Source organism: Corylus avellana, chromosome ca6, assembly GCF_901000735.1.
Source record: "Corylus avellana chromosome ca6, CavTom2PMs-1.0".
In the NCBI taxonomy this organism is placed as follows: domain Eukaryota; kingdom Viridiplantae; phylum Streptophyta; class Magnoliopsida; order Fagales; family Betulaceae; genus Corylus; species Corylus avellana.
The window spans coordinates 6982049-6995433 of NC_081546.1; the positions used below are offsets into that span (position 1 = coordinate 6982049).

The 13385-nt window shown below is 39.4% G+C and overlaps 2 protein-coding genes across 2 annotated transcripts in view; both read left to right on the top strand.

Moving 5' to 3' along the window:
• The first annotated feature begins 562 nt into the window (after positions 1 to 562).
• LOC132184841 (transcription factor MYB44-like) lies at positions 563 to 2237 on the top strand. Its single transcript, XM_059598619.1, has one exon. It carries the CDS (start codon positions 735 to 737, stop codon positions 1650 to 1652), a length of 918 nt encoding a protein of 305 aa, XP_059454602.1. The 5' UTR covers positions 563 to 734; the 3' UTR covers positions 1653 to 2237.
• Positions 2238 to 8256: 6019 nt separating this feature from the next.
• The window catches only part of LOC132185097 (uncharacterized), a 5801-nt gene continuing 672 nt past the window's right edge, over positions 8257 to 13385 (top strand). Inside the window, exons 1-4 of the mRNA XM_059598917.1 lie at positions 8257 to 8812; positions 8914 to 10155; positions 10354 to 10565; positions 10764 to 12087. Of these exons, the coding sequence (XP_059454900.1) occupies positions 8257 to 8812; positions 8914 to 10155; positions 10354 to 10565; positions 10764 to 12087 (3334 nt within the window). The remainder of the gene's footprint in view (positions 8813 to 8913; positions 10156 to 10353; positions 10566 to 10763; positions 12088 to 13385) is intronic.

Genomic DNA, 13385 nt, shown 5'->3' on the forward strand with positions numbered 1-13385 from the left:
TACAACTACAAATTAAATAGCCAATTAATAAAAACAGAAAAAAAAAATCTTGATATTAATTTGAAATATGTAATTGTTTTATACCATTCTTTAAATAAATTTTTTATAGGAAAATATATTCATATTTATTGTAGGATATATTATCCGCCATATTTAGTATTATAAAATCTGGGTGATCTCATTAAATTGGAAAGATTTTTGGTTATTGGGATTGTTCATATATAGGCAGGCCCACTTAGTAAATGGTGTATCTACAATCCTGTTGTCTTTTAATAACGGGGGAGAAGGTTATGGTGGGAATTTGACGTCGTGTATAGTTGGAACAGTACGTAAGTCAGTTTTCAGACGAACCGAGTGAGGGAGTGATTATTATACGTGTACGCTGGAATGGCTACGAGGCGACGCGTGTCTGTTTGACAGCTGTATGCTAGTAACTGCCTTGCCTGGAAGAATCCCAAACGCTCAACGGCCAGGACCGGTCACTACCACCGGCTCAACCAGTAATCGTTATCCTCTCTTATATATACCCTCTCACTCTCACATCACCCTTCTCTCTCTAAGAAGAAGGTGAGGCTCCGCCTCTCTCACCCCCCCAAGCTCTCTCCCACAAAACCCATTTTCCGACGATTATCTTTTATTTCAAATATCCTAGAAATTAAAGAAAACCTTTTATTTATTGCTTTCCTTTTTCTTTTTTTTTTTCTTCACAAAAGTAAGGTTAGAGGTTTCATTCCATGGCGTCCACAAGGAAGGATGTGGATCGGATAAAAGGTCCATGGAGCCCCGAGGAAGACGAATCGTTGCAGCGACTCGTCCAAACCTACGGCCCGAGAAACTGGTCTCTGATAAGCAAGTCGATCCCTGGTCGATCCGGCAAGTCTTGCCGTCTACGCTGGTGCAACCAACTCTCCCCGGAGGTGGAGCACCGACCCTTCTCGGCGGAGGAGGACGATACCATCATCAGGGCCCACGCCAGGTTCGGCAACAAGTGGGCCACCATCGCTCGCCTCCTCAATGGTCGCACAGATAACGCCATCAAGAACCACTGGAATTCCACCCTCAAGCGCAAATGCTCATCCATGACCGATGATTTAAGCGACGACGCACATGCGCAACAGCCTCTCAAGAGATCGGCTAGTGTCGGTGCCGGTACGGTCTCGGGCACCGCCATATCGGGTCTGTACCTGAACCCGAGTAGCCCATCAGGATCCGATTTGAGCGATACGAGTTTGCCCGGCATGTCACCATCACACGTCTTCAGACCTTTGGCCCGGACCAGCTCTCTGGTTCCGCCGACTCAGCATGTTGAGGCCTCGTCTTCCAATACGGATCCGCCTACCTCTCTGTGCCTATCTCTGCCCGGATCGGATTTGTGCGAGGTCTCGAACCACGGCACAGGATCCAACCAGGTTGCGAGTCCCACTCAAGTGTTGCAGTCACCGGTACCGCTGCAGCAAATTCCGGTGGCAGCTCAGAACGGGTACGAGAAGCCGTTCTTCAGCACCGAGTTCTTGTCCGTGATGCAAGAAATGATCAGAACGGAAGTGAGGAATTACATGTCTGGGATTGAGCAGAACGGGCTGTGTAATTTGCAGACCGAAGCTGTTAGGAACGCCGTGGTGAAGCGGATTGGGATTAGCAAGATCGAGTAGCCAAACAGACTAGTCTTTAGTCTTTAGTACTCATCGTCTTTATTGGGAAACGAGTCCCGACTCTCCAGGAACAACGAGAGAGGAGAAGAGAAGAAATGGAGCCCACTTTTTTTTTTTTAATTTCGTTTTTTTCTTTTTTCTTTTTTTTAATTTCGTTCCCCCTCTTTTCTTTTTTTGTTAGAATACAAGTGAAAATAATTTTGGTAGTGTACAGTGGGACAAAATGGGGGTTGGTAAGAGAGGGAGGGGGGGACGACACGGTGTCGTTTATGGTGATGGAATGGGAAAAAAGGGAGGGAATGAGAGCTTGGGGAAACATGTGGTGTGGGCATTTAAATTATCTTCCATTGGACATATTTAGCTACTGTATCATCTTCCATTGAATTCTGTGGGGACTCTCATTCACGGCCCAAATTGATTAACAGTGATGGACAGAGAGGACAAACCGATTTTGTTTGCTTCCATGTAATTTGAAAGGAAAATTGAAACACTAGAGTTTTGTTTGGGAGCGAGAAGCGAAAAAGGTTGTAAACATAATTTTGTTTGCTTGTCGAGATGTGATTGAGTGGTCACTTGGAATTTAGAGGGCATGTGAAAAACTTGGGGATATAATTAAATTAACTCTGAATTTTTGTTTCTCAGGGTTTTTCAATGGAATATTCCCAGGTTCTTCGTTAGTGATGCTTATATTCTTTATGAAGGGTACGGTTTTTGCTGTAGGAAAAATCAGAAAGAGCTTTTCAAAAAACGTTTTATTTTCAAGTTTTCTCAAAATGCTGTTTTGAGCTTTTTATAGACAACGAAAAATGTCTTTTTTTAGCTTTTAGCAAATGGATTTATTTTTGCTTCACACATTATTTATTTATTTACTAAAATCACTTTTTAAACTCTTTACCATAATTCCAACAAAGCAAGAATTGTGGTTGGAAAAATCAAGAAGTTATTTAGAGAAAGTCATCTTTAGATTGTAGGTTTTCATTTTATTTGGATTAAATCATTGGATTTTTTTTTTTTTTTAATAACAAAATCTTTCCGTTTTGTACTAGGTCCTCTTTAACTCTAATGCCATGAGGAAAAAAATTGGATTTTTTTCGTAGTTCTACTAATCGTGTAACTTTATAAGGAATCGTAATTCTGCTAATCATGTAACTTTATAAGTTCCTTTTGTGTCGCTACAAAAATGAAATGTCTTTTAAAATCATCATTTAATCAAAATTCAATAATGATCAAGAGTAATGCTATAAGTCTTCTTATAGTCCTCCTAAAGTCATCTCAAATGTGATATGGCTTTTAAAATTACCAATAGATCAAAAGTTAATAAATCGCATCTCAAATTCAACGGTAATATTTGGTTTCCCTCCTCCTCGTCCCCCTTACCTCTTTCCTTTTCCCTTTTTTGAGTTTCTCTCTTTGAGAGAACTCCTCTCTTTAGAGTTTTTTTCTTTAAATCCTTTAATCTCTTATGAGGCTTTATCTATCGTCTTTGACCATTTATCCTCGGCTCTTGAAAAAGCGCTGCCACTGTCTGCCTCCTCGCCAGTCGCCTTCTTCAATGTGTTTCTCGACTAGATCTATGATTTTTGAAGATGGTTTTTTTTTTTTTTTAAAAAAAAAAAAAAAAATTAAATCTTCATTTCTTCGCCAATTCCAACCTGCAACACGCCATGCCACCACCCACACCTATTTCCTAGCTTCCCGGCCCCACCATCCCCATCTCACGCGCCAGATAGCATATTCACAAGGCTCTGCATTGCCTCGCCCTCCGTCAAAGCTGCTGTTTTCTGAGTTATTTTTGCTGTTCACATGTTAACCCGAATTGTTTGGGCTTTAGACACTTTGTTAGTGATGGAGATCTCCTTTCCGCTATTCTTGATCTTAGTCTATTCTGTTTCCTTGGAAGCCAGATTAGATCTAAGTTGTCATTCCTTAGTTTGTTCGTCTTCTTTAGAAGTTAGATTAGATCAGAGTTTATAGGAATTCTTGTACTCCCGATGGTTTTATCCATCATAATGGGACGCGGCCTTTAAAAGCTGTATTCCCAAGTGACTTTCACCTTCCTGGGCCTTCTTCAGTGCTTTGAGGTGTTTGTAGTCTATTTTGGTCGGGTTACTACTGTGTTCTCATATTTTTCCTTGTCTTTCATTTTCCTTGTATTTGTTCATTTGTAATTTGTTATTTGTTATGTTGTTTGCAATGAAGTTGTTCTTACAAAATAATAATAATAATAATAAAATTACAAGCCTAATGGTAATTTTAAAAGCCACATCATTCTTGAAGGGATACAAGAGTGATACAAGAAGAACTTGTAGTATTACTCCAAAGTATCGAATTAAACTTCAAATGATATAAATAGGATATTATCATCACATTTGTAAAATTATCACAAGTTTACAAGTAGATGTCTCACTAAGTATAAGACATAAGCATTCTAACCATTAATGTGAGTGATTGACCCCGCTTTTTTTCTTTTGAAAATCCCTCTAACCAGTGCTTAGTAAACAATTGTAGTATAGGAAAAACTTTACTTAAACCTCATCAATTATTGCCACTTGAGCAATTACGTCGTAAACTTAAAAAATTCTCAATTTTGTGTATCCATATTTCAATTCTCTCTCTCTTTTTTTTTCCCCCTAAAATTGAGGGATATTTTGAGAATTTTGACACCCATCCATTTGGATTTAATGAATTTCTCGATATACATCCTGACAATCTGTTACACTGCAAAATATTGAAGTGTTCGGCAGATGAAAGTGAAATAACTATGTAAGTCCACAACTTAATAAGTAAATTATCACATAACATAAAACCAATTTATGTAATGAGCTTTAGGCAAAGGTTCCTAGCTCTAGAATATTTGACACACATACAAGTTTAATGAGCGAATTAGAAAAAAAAAGAAAAAAAAGAAAGGGTTTATTGAGCTTAGTTAAGTATGGCCAATTTGAATTTGGTCTGTGTGAGCAGGCTGCCTGCCAGCCTATTTTAAAATTTTGGAAAAAGGCCCAGATTGGGGCCTAGTATTGGGCCTTAAAAACCGAGCCCAGCATGGAGTCCTCCATTCTTGTTCACTCGATCCCTTTCATCCTCCATATTATTATTCCTCTCGCACCTCTCTTTCTTTTCACCATTCCGGCCTGGTTGTTTCATGGTTGTGCTCAAATTCCCGATCCACCTGACTGTCTGTCACCATAGGTGAGTTTATTTTTACTACTTTTTATTTTTTCTTGTTGATTTTCTTCGATTATTCAATTTAATTGGCGCCATTGTGATGTGAATTGGTGTTTTGAAACAACACTTAAGACGATTGTGCAGGCGTGCCTATGTGTGTGTTTATGGGATTTTAGGGGCACAACGACTTGAGAAGTTGATAGTTTCAGCCGATAGTGTGCGTAGGGGGTGCTTTTAGCTAAAAGGGGTCTATATTTCTTTTGTTCCTTTTTGGGTTGGGGTCGGAGGTGGTGGTGCAATGGTAATGGGTGTTTTAGCCTTGTCTGGGGCATTTCTTGGCTATGCGTGATGATGCGTAGAAGCTGGGTTTTCTCGATTGTGATGGGGTTGTTTTGGATTGTTCCGTGTCTCGGGTAGGGGTGGTTCGGGGAAGGGTAGTTTTGTCAAGTGGTTGTGAGAGTCGTGGGGCCTGTATTTATGGTTTTAGTGGCGTAGTGGTGAGATGACGGGGTTTCATCGGTGCGGTGGGGGCTTGATTTTCGTCTATAGGGGTCGTAGAGGGTGCATGTGTTGGTGGCTTCGGCCACGAATGGCCGTGGGTGGTGGTTGCTTTGGCCTTGTTGGCTGTGGATAATGATCGTGAGTCGGCGAGCCGGCATCCTCGGTTACTCCTTTGTTTTTAATGAGTCGTTACAAAGAGTAAGCATTACTCGGTTACAAATAGCAACACTATGTGGCGTTGATGCATCATATTATGTGCAATGGCGGATTTAGAAATTTGAGTTATTAATTAGGTGCACAAAAAAATAATAAAACATAATAATAATTTTTTTTTTCTTTTTATGTATTATATTTTTATTATAATATGATAAATATGATAAAAAATAAATTATATCACAATATATGTATCACGAAATAAATCAAACTCAACAAATTACCCAATAAAGAAAAAAACAAAAATCAAAGTAACTATTAAAAATCTTCATCTAACGATGTCACAAACACATAAAAATTTAAAATGCTTGCGAAATAAACTAAATACAATTAAATGATTAGAAGTGTCTAAGAAAAATGAGTACTTTTTAGTGAATTAGAGCATTCCCAATGGAGGAGCCATATTTTTATGTAAAATAGCTTCTTAAAACTCACATTTATCTACTTTAACTAAGCTATTTTTAAATGTCTCTACATCCGATTATTTATATTTCTATCTATTCTATTAAAATATTATTCAAAGTAAGAAAAATTTTGAGAAAAAGAGAACATGTGAGAGGAAAATAGGAAAAATTTTGGGAAAAAGAGAACATGCAGAGAAAAAGTAGGAAAAGATTTGGAAAAAAGATAAAACAGGTGAGAAAAACGATAAAAAATAAAATAGTTCCCTTGAAAAGTGCTGCTACATTTAGCTTTTTTTTTAGCTCTTCCAATCAAATATCTATTTTACATTTTCTTTTGGCTAATTCAATGTAGGAGATTTTTTAAACATTTGAAGAGCCATTTTAAATAAAAGTAACATTTGGCTCTTCCATTGAGAATGTTCTTAGTTATCTTGAAGAATTTATTGAAAACACACATACCACAAAAAGGAGTTAGTTGAGTTAGTCCAACAATGCTGCAAACCAATAAAAACAAATAATTAAAGCAATATTCTTGTTTATAATTAATTTTTTTTTTCAAAGCAATAATATTCTTGTGAGTTTTACTATCAATTAAAGACTAAAAAGTAAAGTAAAAGACTATTCAACTAAGTTTGTGTGTGATATATGGAACTAGAAGTCTCTCTCTAGGTTTCTCTCTGGGTTTCTTTTGGGGATTCTTGGAGTGACACAACTAGGTGAGGGGAAGTCTTTCTCTGCTTGATAGGAGGGGAGGTTTGTTGAGTGGCTTTGTTCAAATAGTTAGGTGTGGAGGAAGAGTATGGCCGAAGGTTTGGAGCAATTATGTAGTCGAATTACATTGACAGATGGAGAACAGAAAGGAATTTCGATTACGGAAGGGGAGATATCTGTTGTAAGGAAGAAATGTGAGCAATGTCTGGTGGGCAGATTGTGGTCAGAGAAATTTACCAATAAGGAGGCTTTTAAAACAGTCCTCTCTAGGATTTGGAGACTTGTAGGGACTGTAGTGTTCAAAGAACTTCAAAATAATCTTTGGTTATTTGAGTTTTCTGATGCCATTGATAAGAGAAGGGTTCTGGCAGGGAGGCGGTGGGCTTTTGATCGACAGATTTTAGTTATTAAAGAGTTTGATGGGAAGACTCCTCCATCACAGATGGCATTTATATCCTCTCCTTTTTGGATACAGGTTCATGAATTGCCGTTGTTGTGTATTTCTAAGGCGGTGGCCAACAAGATTGGTGAATCTATGGGGGTCCTGGAGGATGTAGATTTGGCAGGGGATGGGGCAGGATGGGGACGCTGTCTGCGATTACGGGTGCATATCGACCTATCCAAACCATTGGAGCGTGGGAGAGCTTTGCACTTGGGCGATCAGTCCTACTGGGTAATTTTTGAATATGAGAAACTTCCCATGTTTTGCTTCTTCTGTGGGCGAGTGATTCATGGCAGGTTGGGATGCCTTGTGAGGCAAGATTCAAGGGTGAATGCAGTAGAGGATAAGAAAGAATGGGGTACTGAGTTGAGGGCTGATGTGCGTAAACAAAATGGCTCGAGTGTTGGAGGTGGGAGGTCTAGCGGTGGGAGGTCTGGTCATTCCAGAACGGCGGAGGAGGAAACTCTTGATGATGGTGGGTGTGACGAGCGGCAGTTTGATTCACGTAGTTCCCCTTCTCCAGGAAACATGAGGAGCACTCGTTATACACGTGGCAACGAGGATGGAGATGATTCCGGTTTTTCTGGATCGTGGGGAGGGGATTATGTTCCAATTCCGTCATTGCATGATGGGGGCAAACCGCTAGATATAGTTACATGTAAGGGTAAGGAAACTTTAGTTCCTATTTCTCCAGAATGCCACGCTCCTTTTGATACAGTGAAACCAGCCATGTGTGACACTTTTCTGGTTCTTAAAAGCACTAATGTGGCTTCTACTCCTGAATTTGCTTTACCGAAAATTCCCCTTTTGGATGAAGTTTCTATGGTTCAAGTGTCCCTTCTACTGACTTGGTTATGGAGGGCTTGCATGCAGAGAAGTCTACACCTTGTGTTGACGTAACGGGATCGAGTGGAGGAGATATAACAGAGGGACCACGGTCAGGGGTGGGGAGTGTACGCACTTGGAAGAAGCAAGCTCGGGGTAAGGAAATTTCACGAGTAAGGAGGGTCTCGGTTTTATCTGATGTGCAAAAGCGAAAAGCAGTTGGAGTTGTGGTTGGAAAACATGAGGGGAATGTTGGTAAGAAAGGCAGAAAGACAGTGGCTAACTCTTATCAAATTGAATCCCCACAGGTGGAGGCTGTTGAACAACCCCTCCCAGTATTATGAATCTTTTAAGCTGGAACTGCCGGGGAATTGGGAGCTCCCGGAAAGTTCATGACCTTTGCCTTTTGGTGAAGGAGAATCATCCCAATATTTTGTTTATTATGGAAACAAAATGTAAGAAGCCAAAGCTGGAGTTTTTACGGGTTAAGCTGGGGTATACGGGTCTTTTTGTGGTGGACCCAGTGGGGTGTAGTGGTGGTCTTGCTCTTCTTTGGAGGACTGATGTTCATCTGGAAATACAAAACTTTTCAATAAGACATATTAATTCTATTGTCAAGCAGGAAGGCAGTAACAATTCTTGGAAGCTTACAAGTTTTTATGGGCATCCTGATTGGACGAAGAGACATGAGTCATGGGCACTCTTGCGCCATTTGCAGAATTTTAGCCCAGAGCTGTGGTTGGTCATAGGTGATTTTAATGAGATTGTGTCACAAGCTAAGAAATTTGGGACGGTTTTGACAAGAGAGGGGCAGATGGCTGCATTCAGGGAGGCTCTCCAAGACTGCTCATTGGCTGATTTGGGTTATAGAGGGTCTTTGTTTACATGGACCAACTGTAGAGAGGGGCTGATTTTATAAAAGAACGTCTTGATCGTGCTGTGGCGAATTGTGAATGGTGTGAAGTGAATCAAGTGGCTGAATTGTGGGTCCTTACAGCAAGGTCTAGTGACCATAAACCGATTTGTTTGCGGCTGGGTGAAGAGGAGGAGAGACAGGCAGTATACTCCAAAAAATTCAAAATAGAAGCATCATGGATGGTTGATGAAGAATATCAGCAGGTAGTGGAAAATGCTTGGGTCAGTGGTGTGTTGGGTGGGTCCAAAATGCAGCAGGTTAGGCAGAAATTGGCTTCTTGTCAAGCTGATTTATCTTCTTGGAGTAAACGTAAATTTGGAGATGCTACCAAGAAAATTAAACAAAAAACACGACAGCTGGAATTGCTGCAGAGAGATGAGGGACCGGGAAACTATGAGGCTATAAATATGCTTAAACAGGAGATTGATTTTATAATGGAGCAGGAGGATATCAAATGGAAGCAAAGATCAAAACATAATTGGTATCAACATGGGGACCGGAACACTCCTTTCTTTCATGCATGGGCAAGCCATAGAAGGAGAATTAACCAGATTAAGCAGGTTATGGATGAGTCTGGGACCTTGTGGAAGAAGTCGAATGAGATTGGTGCGGCTTTTGTTCATTTCTACACAGAATTATTTACAGCCGGGGAAGTACAAAGGGTGCATGAGTGTTTGGAAGGAATGGATGCCCGAGTGACGGAGGAGATGAATGAAGCACTTACTAGGACCTTTACGGTGGCTGAAGTGGAGTTTGCTCTATACCAAATGCATCCATCGAAATCACCGGGTCCAGATGGCTTCTCAGCTTGTTTTTATCAAAATTCTTGGCATACGGTGCAAGGAGAGGTATGTCAGGCAGTGCTTGATTTTTTCAACTTTGATGTTTTTGATAAGGATATCAATGCTACCAATATAGCTCTTATTCCAAAAGTTAGCAACCCTACTAAAATTACAAAATTTCGGCCAATTACCCTTTGTAATATCATTTACAAGCTTATTGCTAAAGTGTTAGCTAATCGAATGAAGAGGGTGTTACCTACTATTATCTCCTCTACCCAGAGTGCTTTCATACTAGGTAGGCTCATTACGGATAATATACTGGTGGCATTTGAAGCACTACATACTATGGATGGCAGAATGAAGGGGAGAGAGGGTCATATGGCGTTAAAATTGGACATGAGCAAAGCCTATGACAGGGTGGAGTGGGATTTTTTAGAGTTGATAATGTGTAAGATTGGATTTAGTGATAGGTGGGTCAAATTGACCATGACTTGTGTTCGTACTGTTTCTTATGCAGTGGTAGTTCATGGGCAACCTTATGGCAATATTATACCGACTTGAGGCATTCGACAGGGAGATCCACTCTCACCATATTTTTTTATACTATGTGCGGAAGGGCTGAGTTTTTTATTACAGAAGGCAGAGCGGGAAAGAAGAATCATAGGACTTCCGATTACTAGGGGGGGTACTCGTTTGAACCATTTGTTTTTTGCTGATGATAGTCTTCTATTTTGTAAAGCAAATTGGTCCGAGTGGGTGCATATTCAGGAGATTTTGGATATCTATGAGAGAGCTTCAGATCAGAAATTGAATAAGGCTAAGACTTCTCTGTTCTTTAGTAGGAATACTCATGCAGATACAAGAGCTCATATCTTATCTCTTGCAGTGGTTTCTTCCACCCAAAGGTATGAGAAGTATTTAGGGCTTCCTGCTTTAATTGGTAGATCGAAGGTGAGTGCTTTTTCTAGCATAAAAGGGAGGACTTGGGACAAGATTTGTGGTTGGAAAGAGAAATTTTTTTCTCAAGTTGGGAAAGAAGTTATGATTAAAGCAATCATTCAGGCCATTCCCACTTATTTGATGAGTGTTTTCCTCCTACCTAAGACTCTTTGCACTGATATCAACTCTATGATGGCCAAGTTTTGGTAGGGGCATAAGGAGAATGATTCTAAAATGGCTTGGATGAGTTGGAAGAAACTTGGAAGGGCAAAGGAGAAAGGTGGGATGGGGTTTAGAGATTTGGAATGTTTCAATGTAGCTCTTCTTGCTAAGCAGGGTTGGAGGCTTATTCATAATACTGATTCTTTGGTTGCGCGGATTCTACAGGAGAAATATTATCCTAATGCATCATTTCAAACATCCAATTTAGGGAGAAGACCCTCATACGCATGGAGGAGTATTTGGTCATCCAAAAAGCTTCTACAAGAAGGCATGATGTGGCGAGTAGGTGATGGTAAGTCAATCAAAATCTGGCACGACCGGTGGATCCCTTCACCAGTTACTTATGCAGTACAATCTCCTGTTCATATTTTGGAGTCTGATGCTAGGGTGTGCTCCTTGATTGACGAAAATACTAAATGGTGGAATAAGGAGTTGGTTTATAATATTCTTTGCAAAGAAGAAGCAGATATTGTATGTAGTATGCCTATATGTCCTAGACAACAAGGTGATTGCATGGTGTGGGCAGGCTCTCGAAAGGGAGATTTTAGTGTGAGAAGCGCTTATCATTTTGCTAAGTCTATGATGGAAAATGGCACTGCTAGCAGCAGCTCGAGTACGGAACAGAGCACTCAAGTATGGAGGGATATTTGGCGTGTGCGAGGTCCTCGTGTCTTAACATCTTTCCTTCGGAAATTACGCACAAATATTTTGCCCACAAAAGCTAATTTGCATAGAAAAGGTGTGATTGAAGATCCCACGTGCCCCATCTGTAAGCTGGAACCCGAAACAGTAAGGCACGTCCTCTGGAATTGTCCACCAGCTTCAGGTGTCTGGCTTGAATGTCCTGCACGGATTCAAAAATGTATTGTGGTTGAGGATTCTTTTCTAAACATTTTTCAGCAGATGCGTGATAAGTTTGGTATGAAAGATCTACAGTTTATTGTCATTACAGCCAGGCTCATTTGGCTTAGGCGTAATGAGTACGTTTTCGATGGAGAGTTTATGGACCCATCAGCTTTATTTCGTAGAGCAACAGAGCAGCTAGCAACATCTAATTCTGCTGATCAATCACGCCGGGATAATCTGTTCAAACCAAACGTTTTTATGGAAGCTAGGTGGAAGCCACCAAATATGGGTTCAGTCAAAGCTAATTGGGATGCTGCGGTAGATCGAGGCAGCAGGAAGATTGGTATTGGCATTGTGCTGCGTGATTATGAAGGGAAATTTGTTGCACCTGGTACCTGTGTTTTATCTGCTCCTCTTGACCCAGCTTATGCGGAAGCATATGGTGTTCGGAAGCTTGCTGATTTCTGTTCCAGAAGACACTACAAAAAAAGGATTTTTTATTGACATAGGTTTACTGACGTGTCAGGCTGTCTGACACATCAGTAAACCCTCCTGACGGGGCAATCCTGACATGTTTCAGTCGTGAAGAATGTGGGTGTCAGGAATTGGCAATTTCTGACGTGCTAGATCCAACATGTCAGAAAATACTGACGTGTTGGATTTAACACGTCAGGAAAATTTTTTGACGTGTCAAATTTTGACACGTCAGTAAATTTTTTTAGTTAAAAAAAAATCCAGAAAAAAATTTAAAAAAGAAAAATTAATTTTTTTAATAATTTTAAATTTCCTGACGTGCCAAAATTGACACGTCAGGAAATTTAAAATTATTAAAAAAATTATTTTTCTTTTTTTTTCTAAAAAAAATTTCTGTATTTTTTTTTTTTCAATTAAAAATATTTTTTTTAGTCTGAAACAGTACGTTTCTTCTTCCCCCCAGCTCTCTCCCTGCTGCCTTCTTCCTTCCTCCATTTGCACTCTCTCTCTCTCTTCTTTCCTCCATTTTCAAAAACCCAAAACCCAAAAAATCTTCAAAAAATCAAAAACCCAAATCAAAATATAAACTTTATCCTTCTTCCTTCTTCTATGTTCTTCTCTTCAAATAAAAAATAAAAAATCTCTCAACTCAAATCAAAATAAACCAAATCAGAGCTTCTTCAAATCAAAAATCTCTCTTCTTCGATCCTCTTCTCTTCTCCATTTTTTTTTTCTCTCTTTCTGCTGCTTCTCTTCTGCGATCTTCTCTTCTCCTTTTTTTTTTTTTTTTTTTTTTTTTGCTTCTTCGATCTTCTGATCTTCTCTTCTTTTATTTATTTATTTTTATTTTTTGTTCTGCTTCTCTTCTTCGATTTTCTCTTCTCCTTTTGTTTTTTTTTCTTCTTGATTTGCTTTTCTTCTAGCAGCCGTGCAGAGAGAGTGAGAGAGAAGAGGGAGATTCAGAGAGATTGAGAGAGAAGAGGGAGATTAAGAGAGAGAAAAAAAATTTGGAATTAAATAAGAAAAGTAGATATGGGGAAATAATAAATAATAAAAGAGAGAAAGAAGAGGGAAAATTAAATTGAATGTCCCGCTTTTTTGTTTTTTGACGTGCTAGTTTTAGCACGTCAGAAATTTTTGACGTGCTAGTTTTGACACATCAATAAATGCTGACGTGCCAAATCAACACGTCAAAAATTTACAATATATATATATATACCTGATATTTAAAAAAAAAAGTAAAAATAAAAATACTGACGTGCTAAATTAGCACGTCAGTAATTTATAATA